The 25,806-nt window shown below is 43.9% G+C and overlaps 1 protein-coding gene across 1 annotated transcript; it reads right to left on the bottom strand.

Annotated features, from left to right (window-relative positions):
* Nucleotides 1-456: 456 nt before the first annotated feature.
* Znf169 (zinc finger protein 169) lies at nucleotides 457-21,530 on the bottom strand. Its single transcript, XM_059262285.1, has 4 exons — nucleotides 19,867-21,530; nucleotides 11,230-11,356; nucleotides 10,711-10,806; nucleotides 457-2,550 (listed from the first exon to the last, which is right to left on the bottom strand). Exons 1-4 carry the CDS (start codon nucleotides 19,897-19,899, stop codon nucleotides 593-595), a joined length of 2,214 nt encoding a protein of 737 aa, XP_059118268.1. The 5' UTR covers nucleotides 19,900-21,530; the 3' UTR covers nucleotides 457-592.
* Between the last annotated feature and the right edge of the window lie 4,276 nt (nucleotides 21,531-25,806).

Genomic DNA, 25,806 nt, shown 5'->3' with positions numbered 1-25,806 from the left:
GCACAGCACAACAGGAAGCCATCCACCAGTCAATAGAGAGGTGAGGCAGGAGCCACACCTGAGCCGGTCTGGGAGAGGACTCCGGGGCTCCACATACCTGGCAAAGTAAATTTCTTTTGCCTAAGCCTGGGGTATTTTGTTAGGGAGCCCTAGAAAACCAACACACACTGCTAACTGAAGAAAGTCAACCATACACCAACGATTCCATCAACAAGTGAGGACTTTGCCCCTATTCCATTTCAGGAAAATGGGACATTCATTCGCCAGTGACCTCTGCCAGCTTCATGCTCCTGGAGAAAGGAAGGAACAGGACAGGCAAACACCTCTCGTGCTAGGAGCTGATGGCCACACTTATTCCTCCTAGGTCTGTGGTGGTGAGACCCCCGCCCCACCCTGACCCCAGCAATCCCTGCACACGTCGGCTTCTTCCCAGAGCGGGTCTGCTGATGTATGTATAACAAGGACAGAGTTAAAGCCGGGGCCACGCCCAAACAAACAGCTTCTCTGTGGACTGGACTGAGTCCTCCAGTCAGAGGTGAGGTGTGACATCCCATCCAGTCCCTTACACACACGTGCAGTTGACAGGAAGCTCCTACTTAGAGTGTGTCCTCTGGTGTCGCGTGAGAAGAGACTTGAAGCCAAAGGCGCGCCCACACTGGGGGCATGGGTAAGGCTTCTCCCCCGTGTGGCTCCTCTGGTGCCCGATGAGGTTGAACTTCTGGCTAAAAGCCTTGCCGCACTGGGGGCACACGTAGGGCTTCTCTCCCGTGTGTGTCTTCTGGTGCCTGGCGAGGAGTGACCTGAACTCAAAGGCTCGTCCACACTCGGGGCACTGGTAAGGCTTCTGCTCCCCATGGGTCCTCTGATGTCTGATGAGAGAGACCTTCTTTCCAAACGCATGCCCACACTCAGCACACAAGAAGGGCTTCTCCCCTGTGTGAATCCTCTGGTGCCTAATGAGATTGAACTTCTGCCTAAAACTCTGGCCACACTGGGAACACACATAGGGCTTCTCCCCTGTGTGTGTCTTCTGGTGCCCGATGAGGTTGAACTTCTGGCTGAAACCCCTGCCACACTGAGGGCACACATAAGGCTTCTCCCCTGTGTGTATCTTCTGGTGTCTGGTGAGGAGGGACCTGAACTCAAAGGCTCGTCCACACTCGGGACACTGGTAAGGCTTCTCCCACCGTGCGTGGGTCCTCTGGTGTCTGATCAGCGTGGCCTGCTTTACAAATCCACGGCCACACTCAGGGCACAGAAAAGGTAGCTCGCCTGTATGAATCCTCTGGTGCCCGATGAGGTTGAACTTCTGGCTGAAACCCTTGCCACACTGGGGGCACACGTAGGGCTTCTCCCCCATGTGTGTCTTCTGGTGCCTGGTGAGGAGTGACTTGAACTCAAAGGCTCGTCCACACTCGGGGCACAGGTAAGGTTTTTCCTCTGTGTGAATCCTCTGGTGCCTAATGAGGTTGACCTTCTGGGTGAAACTCCAGCCACACTGGCGACACACGTGGGGTTTCTCCCCGGTGTGTGTCTTCTGGTGCCGGATGAGCGTGCCCTTTTGGCCGAAGCGTTGGCCGCACTCAGCACAAACATAGGGCTTCTCCCCCGAGTGTGTGACCTGATGAGTGAGGAGCCTGGAGAGCAGCCTGAAGCCACGGCCACACACCGAGCACAGGAAGGGGTTGTCGCCCGAGTGTGAGCTCCACCGGTGCTGCAGCAGCGAGGCCTTCCGGCAGAAGCCTCTCCCACACTCCGGACACACGAAGGGCTTCTTGTCCAGGTGAGTCCTCTGGTGGAGAAGGAGGTCTACCTTCTGGCGGAAGCATCGCCCACACTCCGGACATACCAGGGGTCTCTCTCCCGAGTGAATAATCTTCTTGTGGTTGTTGAGAGAGGATACATACATGAAGCCTCGCCCACACTCCCCACACACATACGGCTTCTCTCCGGAGTGTTTCCTCTGATGGACGGTGAGAGAGGCCTTCTGAGTAAACTGGTGCCCACACTCAGAACATGAGTAAGGCTTCTCCCCTCCATGCATCCTCTGGAGCTTCACGAGGTCTGACCTCTGGCAAAAGCCTCTTCCGCAATCGGGATATCCATGATGCTTCTGAGAGCTGAACAGGCTTGCGGCAGCGTTAAGCCCTAATGGAAATGCTCCGTGTATGACTGCTCCAGATTCTGACTCGTCGGATCCCGTCGACACTGTGCCTGCCTTCTCAGGGATCCCTCCTGGGCCCAGGTCAAGGTCTGTTCGTTTCCTGTTGTCGTCTACCCAGTACACTGCCTGCCCTTGACACGGGCTAAAGAGCGTCTTCAGGATCCTCGAAGGACTTGCTCTCTGCACCAGAGCATCGCCGCCATCTCCCTCTTCGTCGTCTTTACTGCTAGAACAGTCTGGAGCTTCTGGCTGGAGGTTGCTGCCTGCTTGTGGGCTTGGAAAAGTCTGAGGCGGGTGTCCACTCAACACACACACTCTGAGGACTTCTGGACTAGCCAAGGATATCGGGCAGGAGAGACAGGACTCTAATTCTGTCCTGGGTTCTGCTAAAGAGAAAGCAGTGGTTAGATTCAGAGATGCCCGTTGACAGTAACATTTCCCCAGCAGTCATTCCCGAGGGGTTCACACGCTTCCTTTACAGGCCTATCTCCGTACTCTACTGCAAATAGTCTTCACACAGCTCTGAACGTCAGGAAACCAAAACACTGAAAAGCTTCATGGGCAATGTCAGCATGTAAACTACTACAACTAGTTACTCATGGTGGCATGAACATCCACAAATACTTGCTTTTACTCAATGAGTTATTTCTTCATTGATTTTCTTTGTTCTATGAGGAAGTGACTAGTTTGAAGTCATCTCCCTAAAGGTTTCCCCAGATGGGAGAGGCAGTATAAAACCATCTTAGAGAACCATGCCTGATATTAAACTGAATGCTCCCTCACCCATAAGTAAACGAGGAAAACAAGCTGGGTCTCTCTATATCAGCAAGCAGAGATTCAGCAGTGAAGTGAGGCGCCATGGCCTAGATCTGTGACCCCCTAAAAGGAATCTGACTCCAAGTAACCCAATTAATCTGAGACTTCCTTGGATTTTCAAGTCATAAGAGAGAAATGTTCCCCTCTAATAACAGTACTTGCCTAGGAGATAAGTCAGTATACCTGTCCCACTATAATTGGTTCTTGTCTACTTGGAGCTGATTATAAAATCCAATGAGCTCTGACTGAGGACTCAGAATGTCCAGCCTTTCTAGACCTACCTGATTCTTTATGACCAACACAGGTGAGACATATTTCATGAATCATCGGCAACAGGTCTCCTAACTGTTTAAGATTGCTGTTGGACCATAGTCAATTATTAATGTGCCACTTACATCCCCTTTCACAGTCCAATATCAAAAAGGAGTCATTACAAGGAACACATCCACAGAGTCTAAAATACATACTGTGGAACCTTTTACCAGAGATGTTTCCTGAGCCCTGACCCGCATCAGTGATTTGTCTGACCTGACCTAAAATCAGAGTTTGGCATCCAGAGGGGTCACCACAAGAAAACCCACAGAATCAACTAACCTAGGCTCAAAGGAGTTCACAGAGACTGAACTGACAACCAGGGAGCCTGCATGGGGCTGACCTAAGCATTCTGCATATATGTTACGGTTGTGTGGCTTGGTCCTCTAGTGAGACTCCTAACAGTGGGAACAGGGGCTATCTCTGACTCTTTTGCAGGCTTTTGGGACCCTACCCCTCATACTGGGTCACCTTGCCCAGCCTTAATACATGGGGGAGGAGGTGCTTAGTCTTACTGCAATTTGATGTCATGTTTTGTTGATACTCATGGGAGACCTGCCCTTTCCTAAACAGAAATGGAAGAGGAGTGGATTGGGGGTGGGAACTAAGGGGGGGGAGGGACTGAGAGGAAAGGGGGGAGGGAAAACTGTGGCCAGGATGTAAAATAAACAAATAAATAAATAAATACTTTTATTAGAAATAAATAAATAGATGGCCAATAAAGACTGTGGGGGGGGATAACTACCATGAAGCCCCTTCCTAGCACCTAAGTCCCACTGTTCTTCCTCCTAAGAAAACTATTCAGTGAGCTAGCTCTCTGGTGTCCCTGCTGGTTGAACAAGCTCTTCTTTACAATTACTAATGCTGTTCCTCCCAGCCTTCCAAATTGTAAGAGTTAACTTTCAGCCTGGTCCCTAGACCTCGCCACCAAAGGTCCTACTGCAGTCAGTTTCTTATCAGGAAGTGTGTTCTAATTCAGCTCACTAAACTCATTTGTTTTGGTAAGCTGGCTTGCCCAATTTAACATAACTCTTGGCTATTGCTTGCATTTCTAGCTACCAGATATTTATAGCTCAGTAGTAGAGAACTTGTTTGTCATCCACAAGGCCCTAGGTTCAATATTTGGCATCAAATAACACACACACACACACACACACACACACACACACACACACAGAGTTTCTTTAATTCTTGAGTTTTTAACAGCTGAAATTTGGGTATACAGTGCTGACTACTTGCCTGTGATTTGAAGGAGGAAAAGGGTACCCCCTGCCCTGTCTTACCAATACCCCCACTTGGTCATAAACACTAGTCATGCTTACTACACGTCCTTTTGTGTCCTCAACAGCAGGGGCAGGAACGTTGTGTGCCTTGTGTAAATGTGGTGACTGATTTAAGCTCCCAGAGAAGCACAGCACCTTCCCTCATAGCTCACTTAGCAGTGTAGTATTGTGGCAAATTTCAGTTGAAAGCAACTGAGCTTGCCTTCCTGAACATGAGTGACTCTCATCCCAGCAAACATAGGCCTGAACACGACTAAAGACTGATCTTCTCCCAATAAGGGAATTCCTCTCCTGAGTGCCTTCCTACTTAGAAATCATTTCTCAACTTCCCAACTCAAGCAAAAGCCTTGGTGCACATGCCTTTGAGCTGGAACTGCATCACTCCTGTGGAAATCCAGCTTGCTGACTACAAATCGTGAGGATTGTCAGCCTCCATAACTGTGTGAGCCGATTCCTTACGGTTAGGAACACCTCCACCCTACCGATACCAGTGCTGTTTTTCTGAAGAAAAAGAGATTTTTGGTACCAACAAGTACACATTTCTGTCACGTGGAAAAACATAGCAGTTGCTTCAGAACTGAGTGACAGAGGCTAGGGAAGTTGTGATGTACACACTGAAGGGGCCTAGATTGCCACTAAAGGGAGTGATGGTAGGAAATACAGAAAACAAGTTTCTGAACTGTACTCCAGTTTCTGTGGAAGAGTAGCACTTATACACAGTGAAATATTTAGCTGAGATTTCTAAGCAAAGTATTAAAGTTGCAGCTTGGATTATCCTTACCACTTAATGGAACATGAAAGAAGAAATTAATTGAATTGCTAAGAAAAAAAAAAAAAGGAAGTTCTCAGCTTATGCATACTGGGAAGATAAGAAAGCTTGTCCTAAAGAGAACACTAAGAATGTCACTAAACAGCCTTTTATGCACCATATAACCACAGTAATTGCAGAAGTCTGCAACTGACATGGGATTATAGCACCAGAAACACTGCAGTTGGGGCCAACAGAGAACAGGAAAACAGGACACGGTGAAGGAAGGCCGGCATACTCCTTGGATTCCACAGCTCTGGATAGAAGAACTCCCACTTTTAGTATTACAGATTTTTTAGGTAAGGGGTTTCCATCACAGCACCTTCATCCATATATGTCCTTACATCCTCTCATTTCCTCCTCCACTATCTTCCCTCTACCACCTCTATCTGGCTGGTTCTTTCCTCCAACTTCTGCTTTCTTATTACATGTGTTCCACTACCTTCTCTATTTCCTACTTCTCTTAAGTGTCCTCCCCACCTTTATGATTGATACCCTGTTTAAGCTTTGTCACACACATACACACACACACACACGCACGCACGCACGCACGCACGCACGCACGGGGGGGGGGAGTTTTATATCTGGGTTCCATATACAAGAAGACATACACTATGTGTATTTTAACTCTGGCTTATTTTGTTGAACATAATGATTCCCAGTTGCACTCATGTGCTTGCAAATCCTTTCAGTATATACAGGAGTGATGGAGCTGAGTCACATAATAGTTCAATTTTTAGTTTCTTGAGGACATGACATACTGATTTCGATAGATGTTGCTTTTGTTTAGATTCTCACTGGCAGCATGCAGAAGTTCCTCTGCCCCACATCCTCACTTGCATTTGCTGGCATTTGTTTTTGTTTTTACTGATGATAACCATTCTGACGAGGGTGAGATGGAATCCCAAGCATGTTTAATTCTCAGCTCCCTGATGGCTAAAGATTGAACACTGCTTCACACGTGTATTGTCCACCTGTATTTCTTCTTCTGAGAACTGTCTGGTCTGCTCATTTTCTAACTGGGTTCTTTAGTATTTAATTTTTCTAGCAGAGCCATTTTGATGTAAACATGCACTGTGCTTCAAAAAGGGGAGAATGACCCCCCATATCAAATCAAAGTCACTTCCACCACAGACATGAAGTCCACAAACTGACCTCATGTGCTTGGTTTCAGAGGGTACAACAGTGGTTCCGGGAAGGCAGTCTGCTCTTGGCTGATGGCATGGGATGCGGCTTGGCAGAATCCTAGGAATGGAAGCCCTGCCTCAAGTTGGTGGGGGACTTGGCCATTGCCCGTGAGCCTGGGAGCAGAACAAGTCCAAGGGGATTATTTGTGAGCCTTGAGCGTTACTGGTATTTGTCTTCCTAGTTTGCAATTTACTTGGTGTTTATCACCCCACTCTTCCTTCTGTTAGTAGTAAACAGGAATAGCCTAATCCTAACACACAAGGCACAAAGAAAAGCCCACATGAGGGGAAGAACCACAGTATACCTGTCGACATTTACCACTTGAACTACAGAAAAACGTTACCCTCACTTAGGTCTCTTTACCTTCCACACTCTTATCATATTTTTTAAAGGTAAACTTATGATATAATCATAGGACCACAAAAATTTTAGAAGTAAATGACACTCTACTGTAGTGCCATTTTGGTTCTCTTTATTTTTTTTTCTCCTTTCCAATGCTCCTGCTCCAGGACTTCTCTTATTTTTAATGGTCTTTTTGTTGTTGTTATTTGGGGGTTTGCTTTTTGGTCTTGTAGATGAGAGCAGGATTACTTCTTTTACATTTTTTTCTCTTTGAAGAATTTACTTACCTATAGTTTAACATAGTATGTGTCACAAATTCTTTATTTCTATAATGTCAATGTATCATTTTCCTTTCATTCCTCAAGGATAGTTTTGCTAGGTATAGAATTTACAATCCTTTCAGCACTTGAAGAAAATTCTTGCCATGTCCTTGTTGGCCTAATTAGTTCACATGAAAAATCCTCTATCGGGAAGGCATTTTTTTCTCATTGGCTGCCTTCCAGATTTTTTCCGTTTTTAGATTCCAGAACTGTAATTATTATATGTCTCAGTATTTATGCATATAAATTTATTTAATGTTTCTATGGCTTCTTGTATCTATATGTTTATATCTATTGCAAAATTTGATACGTTTTCAACCATGATTTTCTCAAATATTTTTCAGTATCTTTTTTGAATTCTGATGACGTAAGTGCTGTTTTCTTGGTTTTTATCCCAGAAGTCACTGAAATCATTCTTTTTTCAGTCTATTTTCTTTCTTTGTTCAGATTTATGATACTTTATTGTTCTGGAATCAAGTCCACCAATTCCACTTGGATATAGTGGTGCACATATTTAACCCCACCACTCAGGAGCAGAGGCAAGTGGATCCCTATGAGATCAAGGCCAGCCTGGGCTACAGAGTGAGACTCTGTCTTTTTTTTTGGGGGGGGGAGGTTTCGAGACAGGATTTTTCTGTGTAGTTTTGTGCCTTCCCTAGAACTCGCTTTGGAGACCAGGCTGGCCTCGAACTCACAGAGATCCACCTGCCTCTGCCTCCCAAGTGCTGGGATTAAAGGCATGCACCACCACCACCCGGCACAACTCTGTCTTAAGACATAAACAAGTTCACTGATTCTATTCATCATTCCAACTCTATAGCTAAGCCCATCCAGTGAGTTCATATTTTCCGATGTATGTTTCAGTAACACAACTGCAAATTTATTTTTTACATAAACTACTTCTTTGCTGGTATTTTTATACTTTTGTTTCAAGTGCACTGTAATAGGTTGAAAATCCTTGGGATGCTTTTTTATTCAGTACTAGGGATTGAACCTAAGACCTTGTACATGCTAGGCAAGTGCTCTATTCATGAACTATGCCCCCAGCCCTCTTTTTATATCTTATTTTGAAGGTCTCACAGTTGTTCAGGTTGGCCTTGGACTCACTCTATAACCCAGGCTTCCCTTGAACTTGCCATTCTCCTACCTCAGCTAAGTGCTAAGTTCACAGTCCTGCATCCACCAAGCCCTGAAGTCTAACCTCTGATCCCCCCTCCGTCAGCTGAATGTCACTGTCATCTTCAAGTTCCGGGGCTCTTGGTATGATGAGTGATATTTTTTATTCTATCTTGAATTGGCTTAGATTCTGGGCCCTATTTAGATGTCATTTTAAGAAGTACACACCCTATTTACGCTCAACACTAAGATACAAGTCAGTAGTTAAGTAAGTTATGATCAATATAAAGTAACTCTACTCACTAATAAAAATGAATTATTGATGTGCACCGCATAGATAAATTTGCAAGTAATAATGCTAAGTGTAGAAAACAGTTATATCCTGTATGAATCAATGAACATAAATTCTGGAAGATTCAAACAAATCTATAATCAGGGAAAACAGATTAGAAAGGAGGAGACATTATTGGCAGCTGATGGCTTCTGAGGGAGGGAGAGTCAGTCTCCTTTAAGGAGCAGGCCTGGTAGGTCTGCCACACTCTATGGATGGCCTCATACCCATGACTAGATGGGCAACGCAAACAGGACTTGTTGGGTTATATTTAAAAGGGAAGGAAAGGAGGACAGGAAGTTGGGAAGTGCTGGGAAGATCTGGAAGGAGTGAGAAGAGAGAAATGGGGGCGAATATAATCAAAATACATTGTCTGTGTGCATGAAATTCTCCAAGAATTAATCAAAAATACTGCTTTTTTAAAAGAAAGAAACAGGAGGACAAAGAGGGTGGGAAAGCAGAAGTTGTGGTAAGGCACATGGAAAGTTTGGGAATGTGTCAGTTGTAACAAAACGTATTGATTTTCACTTTCAATACAGTTTATTATACCTTTAAAACATGTCTTATTTCTTAATACTCATATCTTAATAACATTTTATTATATGTTAATATGCCTCAGATGATAAAATTCTTTTACAAAGTCAAAATTTGATATAAAACATAACATCCATATGGTTTATTTAGAAGGAAAATATAAAAATGAGAGCATGGTGGTGTACACCTTTAATCTCAGAACTCAGGAGACAGAGGCAGACAGAGCTCTGTGAGTGTAAAGTTAGCCTGGTGTACATAGGGAGTTCTAGGCCAGCTAGGGCTACACAGTGAGAGCCTGTCTCAAAAAAATTTTTTAAATGTCAGTAAAGTAAAAATAAATGAATGAAAAAGGATAAGCCAGATGGAAATTTACCTATACATTCTAATATTCATATAAAATTATATGAATAATTATATATTTATTCATATAGGCCTAAATGTTTTAGGGAAATTCTACAATTGTAATCAATAACAAAAGAGAAAAAAAACAACTTAACTGAAAAGTGGGCAAATGTCTAAAGCAGTCAACTCTCTCTCAAAAGGGGGCACAGATCACATGAGAAGATGCTCATATTAGCTACCTACCCCATGGGCGTCCAAAAAGATGGGGGAATGAGGTCAGACAATACCAAAAGTTGGTAAGGATGTGTCCAAAGAATTCTCACACTGCCACTGGAGTGCATTCTCTTACCTGCTTCGACACAGTTTGGCATATCTAATCCATCCAAGGCTACAAATGTGTATGAACCAGCTACTTCAGTCTGGTTATGATTCCTGCATACTTCCACAGTGTCATAAAAGAGTACAGAGTGACATTTAATTGCCAGGAACTGGGGGGTGCACACAATGAGTGAAGAAATTTACAAACATGCAAACCACGTGGTATCTGAAGGAACCACTGTCAGATCAAAAGGCAAAGGCAGCCAGCCACCGAATGTGAATGTGAACGGAGGAGGTGGAGAAGCAGGCCAGTCTCAGAAGGAACAAGCCTGCCCCCTGGTGGACAGTGGGCTCCTAGCCCACAGGGCTGACAGATTGCTACAGTTCTTCACATTTTGTTGTGATCTTGATTAAGCCATCAAAAGAAAACAAAGTTATGAGAATCTACAGGGTGAGTGTGGTGTACAGCAGTTGCCAAGTCAAGAACAGAAACTAAAGAGCCTAGTTAGTCTGGAAGAGGGGGTACTGTTCGGAAGATCTAAAGTGAGTCTGGGAAGAGGACAAGAAGAAACCTAAAGGTACTGCTGGCACCAAGCAGAGAAATCAGGTGCCCTGATGAGGTAGAGCTCCAGAGGAGCCCTCTCCTGGTAAGCATGGGAAGGAGGGAGGTAGGGAGAGAGGGAGGAAAAGAGGGAGGAAGGGAGGGAGGGGATGCTACACAGCCTTCCCTGGAGCCCTGGGAGGAGAGCTCTCCCTAGCATGCCAGAGTAGCCTTCCCGGCCTGCTGAGCTCCTCAGTGCCCAGCATCATCATCACCTGCCCAGTCTTCCACTTACCTAGACAAAGGTCCAGAAGGCATTCACTGCCATCTCTCCAGGGCTCTGCCCCTTGTTCCAGCTGTGTGATGAGTTTGGGTTTGGAAAATGCAATTCCTAGTCGCAAGAAACAAAACCAAAAAGACCTTAGGTTAGTGGCTTAACTCCAGGGCAGTGTAAGAAATGTCACACACCCAGAAGGGAAGTTCAGAGATGGGAAAGAATATCAGAATGCTAAGAAGGAATGAACGAGGGCAGGGGATTCTGGGTCAAAAGCAGGGTGATCATGCCCTGTGCTTGGATAAATAACGTTCCTCCCACATTTGAAGGGTGTAGCCTAGAAAGAGGACTAGAAATACATTGTCAGTCATTGCAAACACACACACACACACACACACACACACACACACACACACACACACACACAGAAAACTTCACTACAAAATATGGACATTCAAAAGAACAGAACACCTTGGCTGCTACACAAATGTTTAGGATGCCCACAGGTAAACTCTGAGACCTAACATGGGATGGCCTTACCCAGAGAGACCAGGTGGCTGTAGTTCTCCAGCATCACTTCCCTGTACAGGATCCTCTGAGCAGGACTCAACAGTTCCCATTCCACCTGGTTGAAGGCCACAGCCACGTCATGGAAAGCCATTAATGCCTATAACAAAAACATATTCCTGCTCATGAAAGAACCAGCCTAGTTAAAACCAGTTTAAGTCACTATCCGGGTCCAAGACGGTAACAATGCGGTGACCTGGTGCAACCACATGAAGTTTACAAGCCCTTTTACCCTGAACCTTGCTTTTGTATGTTGGAGAAAACTCCCTCCATGTGGGTGCCAGGCCTGTACAGGGTTTCCTATTCTGCCCTATTGATCTAGGCATATACAAGACCTTCAAAACACCACAGTTTTAATTATTGCAGCTGTATAGCAGGGCATGAAATCAAGAAGACCGAATCCTTCCACTTTATTTTATCTTACTGTATTTGAAGGGGTTCTTGCTATGCTGTCCACACTAGCTCAACTTCCAACTCTCCCACCTCAGCTTCCCTAGTACTAGGATTAGACATGTACATACAGTTAATAAATTTCACTTAAAAAGTTACTTTAGCTATTTTTAACACCCTGTGCCTTCCTACACAAGTTTTAGAGGAATCTTGTAAATACCTACAAACAACAACAAAAACTGTTGTAACTTTACCAGAATTTGTTTACCATATATCTTAGTTAGGGCTTCTATTGCTACAATGAAACACCATGCCTTAAAATCAAGATGTGTATGTAGGAAAGCGTTTATTGGGCTCACACTTCCCTGTTGTAGTCCATCACTGAAGGAAGCCGGGACAGGAACTCAAACAGGGTAGGAACCTGGATGGATGCAGAGGCTGTGGAAGGGTGCTGCTTGCCGGCTTGCTCCACATTGCCTACCCAGACTATAGAACCCAGGCCCAACAGCTCAGGGGCAGCCCACTCACAATAGGCTAGGCCCTTGCCATCAATCACCAATCAAGAAAACGCTCCACTGGCTCGCCCACAGTCCTCCAATGGAGAAACTTTCTCAATCTAGGGTTCCTCCTCCCAGACAACTAGGGCTTGCGTCAAGTTGACACAAACCTAGCCAGCACACCATGTGCATCCACACGGTGAGAACTGACCTCTTTACTATGTCAAGTCTTCCAGACCCCCGCCCCCCGGCTCTGTGTGTATGTGTGTGCGTGTGTGTTATGATTTCTTTCACAAAACGTAATTTCCAGCATTATAATCCTACAAGGTAGCCAGTTGCAGTGGTCCACACCTCTAATCTCAGCACTCAGGAGGCAGAGGCAGGCAGATCTCTGTTAGTTCAAGGCCAACCTGGTCTACAAAAAAAGTTCCAGGACAGCTAGGGCTGTTACACAGAGAAACTCTGTCTCAAGAAACAAAACAAGCAAAAGAAGATGCTAAAAAGTTTTTAATTACACTTCAGAATTTCAGTATGTGTTGTGTGTGTGATCTTGACGACACTGAAGTTTGAAGGGATAGTCACTGCTGTGAGACACATGGTATATGATACAGCTGTTTGTGCGCAACCTGACCTAACTCACTAGCCCTACGGAGTTGTTCTGCTAAGTTCCCGGAGATTTTCTATAGGGACCATCATGTCCCAAGAGAGTATGAACAGTTTTAGTTCTTAGTTAATGATCTGCATGTTTTCACCTCTTTTTCCTTCCTTTTTTTTTTCTCTATCTAGAACTTTTAGTATTAAATTGAATGAGTGGAGAAAATAAACATTCTATACTTGTCCTCAGTCTTAAGAAAGAATGAATTCAGTTTTTCAGCATTAACATGCAAACATTAGGATAGCTATTATCAAAAATCAAGGAAACAGTCATGAAAGTGTATGGAGGAACTGAAACCTTGCACACTGCTGCCGAGGACATAAAATGATGGCATTTCTATAGAAAACGGTTTGATAGTACAATTACCACACTGTCCAGCAATTCCATCTGTGTGTCTACAGGCCCCCAAAAATCAAAAGCACAAACTGAGAACACTGCAGAACAATGTTCCTAAGAGCATTGTTCACAGAAGCTGAAAGGTAGAAAATCCCAGCTGTCTATCAACTGATGATGAATGGAGACGTGAAGTGTGGTACATACAGACATTAAAAAGGAAATTCTGATGTATGTTTTCTAGAATGAGCCTTGAAAATATTATGCCATGTGAAATATGCCTCGAACTCACAGAGATTGGCCTGCCTCGGCCTCCTGAGTGCTGGGATTAAAGGCGTGTGTCACGCTGCCTGGCCCCCAATAAATCTCTCTTTTTTTTTTAATTTATTTATTTTCATCTTATGTGCACTGGTGTTTTCGCCTGCATGTATGTCTGTGTGAGGGTGTCAGATCTTGGAGTTATTGACAGTTGTGAGCTGCCATGTGGGTGCTGGGAATTGAACCCAGGTCGTCTGGAAGAACAGTCGATGCTCTTAGCCGCTGAGCCATCTCTCCAGCCCCATCAAAGCGCTCGCCTTATATTTAAGGCAACTTTTATAGCGCAGTTCGCCCATCGGTTTGCGTCGAGAGCCAATAAATCTCTTGATTTCCCCGGAGCTGAGCAGAGCAAAGCAGAGATTAACAACTTTTGCCAGAGTAGAGCAGAATTGCTACATTTCTACAGGAAAACTCCCTTAGCAGAGCAGAACTGTAACAACTTTTACCAGAGCAGAGCAGAGCTCTCACTGGAGTGGAGGAGAGTAAGTGTAACACTTTGGCTACGGAAACTTTCCCTTGCTGGAGCAGAATTGTTACACTCCGGAGAAGCTGAGCAGAGCTGTAACATTTCTCCAGAGCACAGTGGAGCAGAACTGTAACAACCTCACTGAGGAAACCCTCCCCTGTTGGAGCAGAGTTATTATTATACTTGTATCAGAGAAACATTTCCTGGAGCAAGGACTGTAATACTTTGCTGGGGAAAGTATTCAGAGCTGTAGGTGATCCTTGGTTTCCGACTGCCAGGACACCTTTCCCTTCAGAGCTGTAGGTATTCCTTGGCTTTCAATTGCCAGGACACCTTTCCCTTCAGGGCTGTGGGTATTCCTTGGCTTTCAATTGCCAGGACACCTTTCCCTTCAGAGCTGTGGGTATTCCTTGGTTTCCGACTGCCAGGACACCTTTCCCTTCAGAGCTGTAACACTTACACTAATTCTAACCATCTTCTTTCTGTGGGAATGCTATTCAACTCATGAGACTCTAACGAAATGCATGAAAATTTTCTTTCTCGTGGTGCTAGAAAGCAACTGGAGTGCTGTGGAGGGCCTGGTCTGTTTCTAAGATGGTGTTTTCTATCCTCCACAGGGGACAAACACTGTCCTCAGAGGAAGACAAGACAAACAAGCAACAAAGGCCCAAATTCGTTCCCTTTAGGCCCATTACAATCTTACTCCTTTACACATGTTCTGTCCACGGCTTAATTGCCTCCCAAAGACCCCATCTTGTTTCAATATGTGGATCTTGAGGCAAATATTTAGATTACTGAAGTATTCCACTTTTTTAAGGTATTGGATCAGGTGTCAAGAGAAGAGATAATTTTACTCCTTCCTTACCAACTTGGTAGACTCACAGAGTAGTGATGGCTTCACATAAGAAATCAGTTTAGTCACACTGATCTCTTGTGGGAAATGAAGGACTTCTCACTTAACTGCTTCCACAGTTCTGTCTTTGGGTTGTAACAGTCTGAATATTAAAATCATGGTGTGGATTTTCTTTTTAATGTTTATCTTGTTTGGGGTTTGTTGGGCTTCTTAGATGTACAGATCTTCTTTCACAGACTTTCTAGAAATCGTTTCTTTGCCTCTTCCATGTATCTTTTCTTCAGTTTCCACTGTGTGCATCAGTATACCCAGTGGTGCCCATGGCTCTGGTTTTTTATTTATTTATCTTGTCTTGCTTTCTTTGCTCTTTAGAATGGATATTCAGCTGAACTGTCTCCAGAGTCTTTTGTACATCTACCTAATAGGCTGCTGAACTCTGATGTAATTTTCACATGAGTTATTATATTTTACTGCTCTAGAATTTCTGTGTTCTTTCCTTTTACAATTTTTCTTTACTGAATCCAATATTTGCGAAAACACTGTTGACTTCAATTCTTTTGGCTCTGTGTCTGTGGTTCCCTTAGCTCTGTGTGCTGAGTTTTCTCATGGTCACTTAGCAAGCAGACAACTTAAGGGTAGGTAGGCTTCTGTGGAATAATCCTCTTGTTCACTTTAAATATGTATTACTCTCATTGGTTAATAAAGAGCTGACTGGCCAATGGCCAGGCAGGATTTTCGGGGCAGAGAGAATGCTGGGAAGAAGGGTGGAGTCGGAGGAGATGCCATGAGACTCAGAACAAACAGGATGGGAAGTACCACATGAGGTAAATGAGACTTGGGGCAGCACATAAATTAATAAAAAATGGGTTAATTTAAGTTATAAGAGCTAGCTAAAAATGAGCCTAAGCTATCAGCCAAGCATTTATAATTAATAAGACATCTCTGTGTGATTATTTAGAGAGCGGCTGGTGGCACAGAGAAACTCTGCCAATAGTAGGCAGCTGAAAATATCACAGCACTCTCTTGCCACTAAGCATCAACTTTTTCCTTCAACAGTGTCTTCCAGTTTTGACTAGACTATCATTCTACAAAAGTTGGTTTTGACTGCTCATAGTCTGTCAGCTCATTGGTTGCTTGGTGGGAAGACCAGAAACCTGATTTCCCTCCTATGACACTTTTATTACACATTCTTTTTAACTGGATTATTTTATGTATATGAAATATCCACAAGTAAATCCATATAACACAAAGCACATTAGTAGTTGTCTTAGTCAGTGTTCTATTGCTGTGAAGAGACCTCATGACCATGGCAACTCTTATAAAGGAAAACATTTAATTGGGGCTGGCTTACAGTGTCAGAGGTTAGTCCATTATCATCATGAAGGGAAACATAGTGGCATGCAGGCAGACATGGTGCTGGAGAGGTAGCTGAGAGTTAAATATCTGGATCAGCAGGCATCAGGAAGAGAGAGACACTAGGCCTGGCTTGAGCACTTGAAACCTCAAAGCCCACCCCCAGCGACACAATTCCTCCAACAAGCCACACCTACTTCAAAAAAATGCCACATATCCTAATGCCTATCAAGTAGTACTCCCTAATAATGAAACATTCAAATCTATGAGCCTATGGGGGCCACTCCTATTCAAACCATGATAGTAGTTAACAGGAGCTGGGAGAAGAGATTATAGCATAGAATAACTCCTGAGCATAAAGGATTTCTTTTGGAAGTAATGAAAACATTTTGGCAGTGAAGGCTGTACAATCTGATACACATTAGTTGAAAATATACTAAAATCCACTGAATTGCATATTTCTTATGGGTGATCTTCACAGTATAAAAATCATATCCAAATACATTTTTAAAGATATACTTATTTTACTTTCATGTGTATGAGTGTCTTGCATATGTGTATATCTGTGCACCACGTACATGCCTGGTGCAAATTCAGAAGAGGAAGTTACTGATGGCTGCAAATCATCATGCCAGGTCTTCTGCAAGACCAGCACATCTCTCAACCACAGAGCCATCTCTCTAGCCCTCATTTTTTAAATTTAAAATTCTAACGATGAGTATTCTAATCAAATGGGGAACTTTGTAGTAATGGAACCTGAACTATGGTTATTGTTGTTTGTAAAACATATAATTTGCAGCAGACTTAAAAAAAAAAAACCTTAAGATTCAATGAAAGGCTATTAATTGATTTCTAATTAACTAGTATCCTATACCTACCAGCCCTTTAATGTTATAATTCAACTTTCAAGCAAAATCCTTCAAGTATCATGTCATGTATATACAGGTCAGATTTTCCTATGCAATTCAGATCTGATACACAATAGAGTAACTGAAAATACAATTGTGGTTTCAAAAACCACTGTTGATCAAGAACACGTCTCTAGGGGCCATGTGTGGTTGCATACACTTTGGTCCCAGCACTTAGGAGGCTTGGGAGGCAGGTACATCTCTGTGAATTTAAAAATAGTCTGGTCTACAAGTGAGTTCCAGGCCAGCAGGGTTGCATAGTGAGAGCCTGTCGAAAAGAAGATTTGACAAATGAGGGGGGCACATAGCTCTTGGTTTCTTTCTAATAATATCAAAACCAATAATTTTCAACTTATCTAGGAATATGCAAATCAAATATTTGCCATCTGACCCCAGAAAAATGATAAGATCGCCAGGCAGTGGTGGCGCACACCTTTGATCCCAGCTCTCGGGAGGCAAAGGCAGGTGGATCTCTGTGAGTTCGAGGCCAGCCTGGTCTACAGAGCAAGATCCAGGACAGGCATCAAAACTGCACAGAGAAACCCTGTCTCAAAAAAAAAAAAAAAAAAAAAAAAAAAACACTTCAAAAAATGATAATATCCAGATCTCTCAAAAACATTTAATGCTTGATATATTTAGAGCACAAAGCAAAACTCAATTAGCAAAAATGGCAATAAATATTTGTGTAGCTAATATATTAAACATAAAAGTGCTCCTTAGCAGCTGTTTGTTCAGCTGGTTGATATATATTAACTATCCTGAGTTACATCAAGCTGTTAAGTTGTCTAATCAGTACAGAATGATTTGTTGTTAAAGAAGCAGGTGATTCAGACCGTGTGTGTGTGTGTGTGTGTGTGTGTGTGTGTGTGTGTGTGTGTGTGTTCACGTACTTCCTATGTATGGGGGTGCATGTGCATGCATATGGCATCAGAGAAAATCCTCAGCTGTCATTTCTCAAGGCCTGTCCACCTTGTTTCTTGAGACAAGGTCTGTCATTGGCCCAAGACTCATTAAATAAGCTAGGTGGCCTGGGCCGTGAGCCCCAGAGATCCGCCCATCTCTGCCTCCTCGGCACTGGGATGACAAGCATGCACCACCACACTTGATTTTTTTTAACATTTATTTGTGTGTGTGTGTGTGTGTGTGTGTACATGCATACCACAGCACATGTGGAGAGGTCAGAGGGCAACTTTCAGGACTTGGTTCTCTCCTTCTACCATGTGAATCACAGGGCTCAAACTCAGGTCATTGGCAGCAGGTATCTTTACCCACTGAGCAGCCATCTTGCCATCCCCTAACCTTTTGTACGCATGTCTGTCTACTATGTATGTATGTGAGCATGGATGCAGCTGCCCCAGGGAGACCAGGAGAGTGTGTCGGACTCCCGAGGGCTGGAGTTACAGCTGCCCTGGCCCTCAGTCTCTAGACCAGACTAGCCTGGAACTCAGAGACTCACTGGCCTCTGCCTCCTGAGTACTGGGATTAAAGGCGAACACCACCATACCTAGTTGCAGCTAAGGCTCTCAACTTCTGGGCCATCTCTCCAGCATTCCCTAACTCTTATTTTTTTTTTTAATATGAGTTCTGAGGAATCAAACTCAGGTCCTCACACTTATAAGACAAGAATTTCATCAGCTGACTCATGACCCCAGCCTAATCCAGGCTTTTAAGCATCATCTTCCAATTTTTTAAGTATGGATGTTTCCTCTACTTAAAATGGTCCAACCTATACTCTTAATTTTACAGTAGTATAAAAGTTACATACATTCATTCAGCAGAAACTATTCTCTGAATTTTGATTTCTTCCTGAGCACACAATATATGGCATTACATTTGTACAGTGCTAGTCAGTAGTAATAAAGTGCAGCTCCTAGTGAGCCACGTGATCACAAGGGTAAGTAACTGGTACTCTATGGTACCCTGTGAGGCTAAGCTCTTATGCCTGGTAGATCAAGTGAATTAAATCCACTTTCTACTTACAGTATAGTCAAGTTACAATGGGCTTTTCAAGACATCATCCCACCATAAATCAAGGAGCGTGTATATAAAAAAAGCTCAAACACAAAGCATGGTGGCCACACAAGCAAAGTTACCCATGTGCCACACATAGACAGCAGGTATAGAATCTTTACCTCTACACAGAGAAACCAATGTACTCAAAGGCTACTGGCTAGTGTAAACTTCCAACACAGTAAAGGATGGCCTGTAGTCACTAGGTCGGAGAAGGGCTAGACTCTCTGAGACATTCCTATACGAATGTCTTCTCCCAACTCTCCAGTTTGCAAAATCCTTCAAAAGCCGTCCTGAAGGCTGGGAAGGCAGCTGTTGATAAAGGGCTTGCCTGGAAACCATATGCTCCTGAGCCTGATCCCCAGCACCCAGCCAAACGCCAGGTACTGAAATCCCAGTGCTGGGGAGTGGAGATGCGATCCCTGGAGTTCACTAGCCAGCTAGCCTCGTCTAATCAGTAAGCCCAGGTTCCAGTGTGAGTCACCATCCCAAAAGAACAAAATGGATGACTCCTGAAGAATAACACCCAAGGTTGACTTCTTTCTGGCTTCCATGTCTTACACACACACATACACAACCTTCATATATACCCTTTAGGCCTTGGGAATCATTGGGTTCCTAAGCCTAGACAACCTCTGTTGTTATGTTAGCCATGTGATGATCACAGTTAACTACTTGGTGAATGCTTTTGACATGAATGAAGCAAAGGAATTTTATAGAAAGCTCCAGGAAGGATAGGTTAGACCTCCCAGATGTGGGTAGGCACTGCCTAACACCCACAGGAAGACTGCAGACAGGAAAGGGCCATGAGAAATGGCAGGGCTTACCTTGTCTCTGGTTGTCAGAAGCCCTGGGGCCATCTCCCACTCTCCAGAACTCTCTCCCTAGAGAGGGGTCTACTTGCAGAGTCCAATCTGAGGAACAAGAAAAAAGGTGTAAGGTGCTTAGGAAGAAGGCCCTTCATATCCCAGTCTCCCGACTCAGTAGGAGGTGGAGACAGGGTAGAGGTGAGGTGGGCAGGCTGACAGAGAGCATCTCTGCAGCCCATTCTTAACTCATCTAAGCCCACAGATCTGAGCCAGTCACGAGGTCAAACCCCATCTCTGACTGAGTAATGGAAGAAGTAGAGGGCAATCTTCCTCCAATTACAGACAGAAAAAAATCATTCTTTGCATGAGGTATGTGACCTGGACTGAATCCTGGCTTATACTGGCTGAGTAATGAAAGAAGTAGAGGGCAATCTTCTCCCAGTTAAAGATAGGGGAAAATCACTCCTTGCATGAGGTACGTGACCTGGATTGGGTCCTGGCCTCCACACTTGAGTAAGAAAGGAGACAACAAGGGAGAGTTAAATATAAACAGGGCATGAGATAATGTTAGAAAACTGTAAATATCATTTATGTGTGATCATGACATTTGGGGATATAGACGAAAATGATAGAACCAGAAGCTCTGAATGATGAATTGATATTTATAGTTATTGTTAAATAAGATGCCCTCGACAAATAAAAGTATTAAAATATTGGGTGGGGAAGCTCTTGTGGAATTAAAAAAAAGTACTTAAAAGACGTGTCAATCAAATGTAACATGTGAACCTTACAAAGAATTATTCTAAGTAGTCAGTGAAAAAAGAACTCTGACTTATTCTATAGATGGCATGATTGTTTGTGGAGAAAAATCCTACAAAATCAACAACAAACTCCTAAAGCAAGTTATTTTAACCAGTAGACACAAAGTTCATAATAAAATATTACTTCCCTATACACTAGCACCGAACCACTGGAATTTGCTATGAAAACAGCACAACGTTTAGAACAACATCCAAACAAAGTAATACTAATATAATTTTTTAATTATGATGGCTATGAGGAAAACTACAAGACTTTGTGGAAAGAAATGAAAGACCAAAGTGAATGAAGACATATTCCATATAATAAGCAGGAAAAGTCAACATGTTTAAGGTGTCAGCTCTCCCCAACCTTGGCTATAGATACAAAGACATCTCCATCAAAATTCTAAAAAGTCTAAAATTCATACGAAAAGACAGGAGAGTTAATATGACACTGAGGAACACACCAAACCCTGCCAGAGGTCACAACACACAAAGCAGTAACCAGGACAACGTAGTGTTTGGGGGTGGGGGAAGGAAACTTAGAGACATAGCCCCATAAACTGAGTCAAACGAGCTCTGTTACAAGCAGTCTGAACTGTTCTGACGAAGATGGTGAGTGTTGTGCTCAGGGGAGAGCGTTCTACAACATCCTTGTTCAAAGTGACTCTGAAGAGACAAACCAGAACCCAGACTTGAATGGGGAGTGTGGTAGTAGCTGGACTCACAGACAGGCTGTGGCACAGGGCTCCAGAAAAGAGCCAATTCCAAAGAAATCCATACTTTGAGGTGAGGACTGGGAGCAGGACAGTTCATTTACAAGTGATAAATCTAGGTTATGAATCCACGGAACTTTAGAGCTGTTATACTTCTGGGAATGATTGCAATGTCTTCATATTGTAAAGTTAAAAATAATAAATCTGCCGGGCGGTGGTGGCGCACGCTTTTAATCCCAGCACTCGGGAGGCAGAGCCAGGAGGATCTCTGGGAGTTCGAGGCCAGCCTGGTCTACTGAGCAAGATCCAGGAAAGGCGCAAAGCTACACAGAGAAACCCTGTCTCGTAAAAACCAAAAATAAATAAATAAATCCTGGAAGAGAAGGATAAACAACACTAAAGGCCTTTTGAAAAAAGCATGTGGAAAACCTACTACCATAGATGCCTTAGTATCTCTATAGATACATAGGTAGATAGACAGACAGACAGATAGATGATAAATAGAAATATATAGTGTGTGTCAAAAAAAATGGAGTTTCCTATAACAATATCACTAGATACCACAGATGAATAAATTAAAAGTCCATGGCTAGGAACAGGTTACCTCTTTTGGAGTTGTTAGCCCCAAAGACACCCCCCAAACATTACAGGTATTGTCACTGCTCTTGGTGACCCTCCAAACCTTGATGAGAAGACCCTACTACTGAAGACACCACATATTTGAGTCATAGAACATGAAGAAATCAAGCTGGTACTGACCTGGAAGCTTCACCTCTCTTCTAGTTTTCAGCTGCCAAAAGATGCTATGCATGCTACCAGAGTGAAAAAGTAATCCTCAGTCGGACCTAACTATGAGCCCTGCAAACTACAATAATGACTGTTCTGGCGAGATAGGCAGATACGTCCACTGGTGCGATAGTGGCAAAGCCATCGTGGGAGTAACCAACCACATTCTGCTTGGATTTAAGTGTCACTCCACAAGATGAAACCTATACCGGTTACCAGGACAAGAACCTATCTAGACATGCAATAGTTCCTAGAGGATTCCCTACTGCTATTATTTTGCTAAATGGACATAGTATTAAGCCAACTCCTGATGACTTACCCATAGATTAATGCATCTCTCTCCACCCTCATTTGAGACACTTCTATTTGCGATAGATAATGACTAACACAGAGACCCACAACTGGCCAAGGTGAAGAGAATAAGAAACTGCGGACTGTTCAGCCCTAACGGGAACCACAAACCCTGCAGCCCAGGTTCAGGAATCCTTGAGGAAGAGGGAGCGGAAAGCTTGAGAGCCAGAGGTGGTGGGGGACCATAAGGAAACAATGTCTTCTGCCCACAACAGGGCGGCTGTGCATATGAACTCACTGCAGTTACAATGTCATGCACAGCACCTGTGCAAGCCCAAGCCAGAGCAAATCACAGCATGGAGACGGGAGTTCAGCACCAAATCCCACCCCTAGTATGGAGCTACTGGCAATTATTAGCTGCTGGAAGAGGAAGAGACAGTTTCCTCTATGAGTATCTACAGCTCCTGGTAAGCCAATCACATTTCAGTGAAATATACAAGACTATTTGGGCAACACAAATCAGTCTTGATGGATTTTAAAACAAGAAAGAAAAAAGTCTGCAAGGATGGGTGGGTAGAGAAAGCAAATGGATCTGGGAAGAATTTGGGGTGGTGAACATGATCAAAATGAGTTATACGGATCACTCAAAGAGCTAAAGAAAAAGCAAAGACCTGGCCACATCTCCAGGACCAAGGAGTCGGCCAACAAGTCCTGGGCCATGGGGGAAAGTCCTCCCCTGGCTGCACTCCAGGCTCTTGGAAGGTCCCAAACTCAAGAGAGCCACACAAAGTCAGAAGCCCACAACATGTACAAGGACCAACTCCCCAAGACAGACAGACAGACACACACACACACACACACACACACACACACACACACACACAAAGCCTTGCCACACACCAGGGCTCCAGGATTCAACACTGGCCCCAGGCTCCTGGTCTTTGTCGTTCCCTTCAATCAGGCAATTTTGTATGTTTTTCCCAAAGGCAATTCTCAGGCATGAACCTGGGTCCTAGTGAGCAAGTTGTATTTCTAAATTTAGCTCCTCAGGACTAATACCCAAGACTCTCGTCCTCACCAGTTCAGATGTCTACAGAGGATGGCTATTGTCCCTCACCTCTCAATCTCAGTGGCGAGTGGGAGTAGAGTAGAGACATCTGGATGTCCCAGATCCAGTCTCCCAGACAGCGCCCAAACGCAGGGGACACACCTACAGCCTAGCCTGGGAAGCAGATCTTGGGCCAGGCTAACCTGCAGCTTGTCTAGAACAAGGTACTGGACCCCAAATCCCAGCCCCACATGGCCCCCTCCCCACCCGAGGGTCTTCACCGAGACCCTCCTCTGAGATGGGCAGTGCAGCTGATTCCACTCCGGAAGACTCCACGCATCCAGGACCGAGCAGCCGCTGAAGCCTGAACCTTGTGGGTGGCCCACGCCTGCAATCCGGACTCTTCTGGAAGGATCCGCAGGAGCCGGGGTCGTCCTGCTCGCTGGCCACAACCGCTGGAGGACAGTCCACAGGCACAGGTGACGACTGCAGGATGCGGAAGTACACCGGCCGGGATGACGCGCGCGCGCGCGCACTACACGACCCACGCAGCTCTAGAGATGGGGAAACTACAATACCCAGAATGCTACGTGCAGCAGGACTCTTCAAGCTGGCTCCGAGGCTGCACCTGGAGTCACACTACTGGAGGGGCTCGCTACCACCAGCAGGACTCTTTCCCTGGCTGCAGGACGACCCGGTAGGATCTTGGAGAAACTGAAAAATCAGAAAAGCCAAACTGAAGTAACCTTCAGGTACTTAAGGAGACCCATTAATCAATTTTTAAAAAGATGTGTTATCTAGATGCCTTCATCCTGCCGACTCACCATTTTTTTTACACGTCCGTTTTAAATGACATCTTGTGTTTTAAACTGCAGGGTGTATGGATTTACTTTTTCAAATGCCAAAAATGCTGAGGAGGTTGTTTCTTGAAAATAATTCTAATTTTTTTAATGATTACAAGAACACAAGGACAAACTAAGTTTGAAAACATTTAAAGCTGTAATGTTTTAAATTATTTTACTAATACAAAAGCCACTTATTGGTTGTAACAGAAATCAATAAAGTCTTTGCAAAAAGACTAGGAATCTGAGTTGAACTGAATTTAATTTGAACTTGAATTTTGAATTGTATTTCTAGGAATTTGATATGAAATACAAATTATTTCCTCTTTGCTTCTTAAAGTGAAGTAACACGTAGCTGAAGTAATAGGGACCAGATTCAGTCTTCCACATAAATCAACTTTAAAAAGACAAAATGTGTTCAACAATAGATGTGAAAGCGTCGCACATGGAACAATGAAGGAAAGTCGGCACTGTGATAATAAGGGAAGTGTGCAGTGAACTTCCCTGGTGGAGAATATTTCCTGGTTGGAGAACAGAGAAAGCAGGGCCTGGAGAGCAATTTGAGATGAAGCCAGAATCCTGGGGGAACCAAAGCAGTGTGAGTTGAAACAACAGTACGAAGAAACGGAGAGCCCGAGATGGGCAGAGGCTCCTCTTCCGACTGCATCCACTACACACAGACAGCACGTGACACAAAGTCGCACTGTCCAGGAGAAAAACACCGGAAAATGTTAGAAGGGGTGCAGGGGTGAGGAATAATACCTATTCCTATAAAACAATGAAACCTTCATAATTTTACACAATATCTGGAAAGGGCTTTACCTCAATAGTGAGACAAATTGGGCCTCAGAGCCTTTCTTGTTTCAGTTAAGAAAGCTCAAAGTAGGCCTAGAAAAGATCAAATTGTTTATAAGTAACTTCATTTTATTTTTAAAAGCTCAGGAATGCTCAAAACACATAACTATGCCACACTCAATAAGGTAAAACTTAGAATGTCAAATTTTTAATTAAAAGATGTCACACAAATAAAATAGGAATATATTGCTATGGTAAAAGAAAAAAATCAATAAAAATAATATTAAGAAATAGGGAGGAGCTGGAGAAATATCATAACAGTTAAGAGCACTTGAGACTCGTGCAGGGGATCCAGGTTCAGTTTTCAGAGTCTACATGGCACCTCATTACTGTCTATTATTTCAATTTCAAGAGACCAGATGCTCTCTTCTGGCCTCCGCAGACACTGCATGCACATGGGACACATAATTCAGGCAAAACACTGATATATATTAAATAAAAATAAATAACATCTTGGGGGCGTGGCTGGGGAGATGAGCTCAGTGGGTAATGTGCATGGCACTCAGCGATGAAGACCTGGATTTGGATGCTCAATGCCTGCTTCAATTTTTGTTGTTGTTTTGTTCTGTATTTTGAGACAGGGTCTATGTACCCTGACTGTCCCTGAACTCACTATGTAG

This window comes from Peromyscus eremicus, chromosome 5 (assembly GCF_949786415.1).
Source record: "Peromyscus eremicus chromosome 5, PerEre_H2_v1, whole genome shotgun sequence".
Classification (NCBI taxonomy): domain Eukaryota; kingdom Metazoa; phylum Chordata; class Mammalia; order Rodentia; family Cricetidae; genus Peromyscus; species Peromyscus eremicus.
The sequence above is the reverse complement of the archived record's forward strand: the minus strand, read 5'-3'. Positions and strand labels throughout refer to the sequence as shown.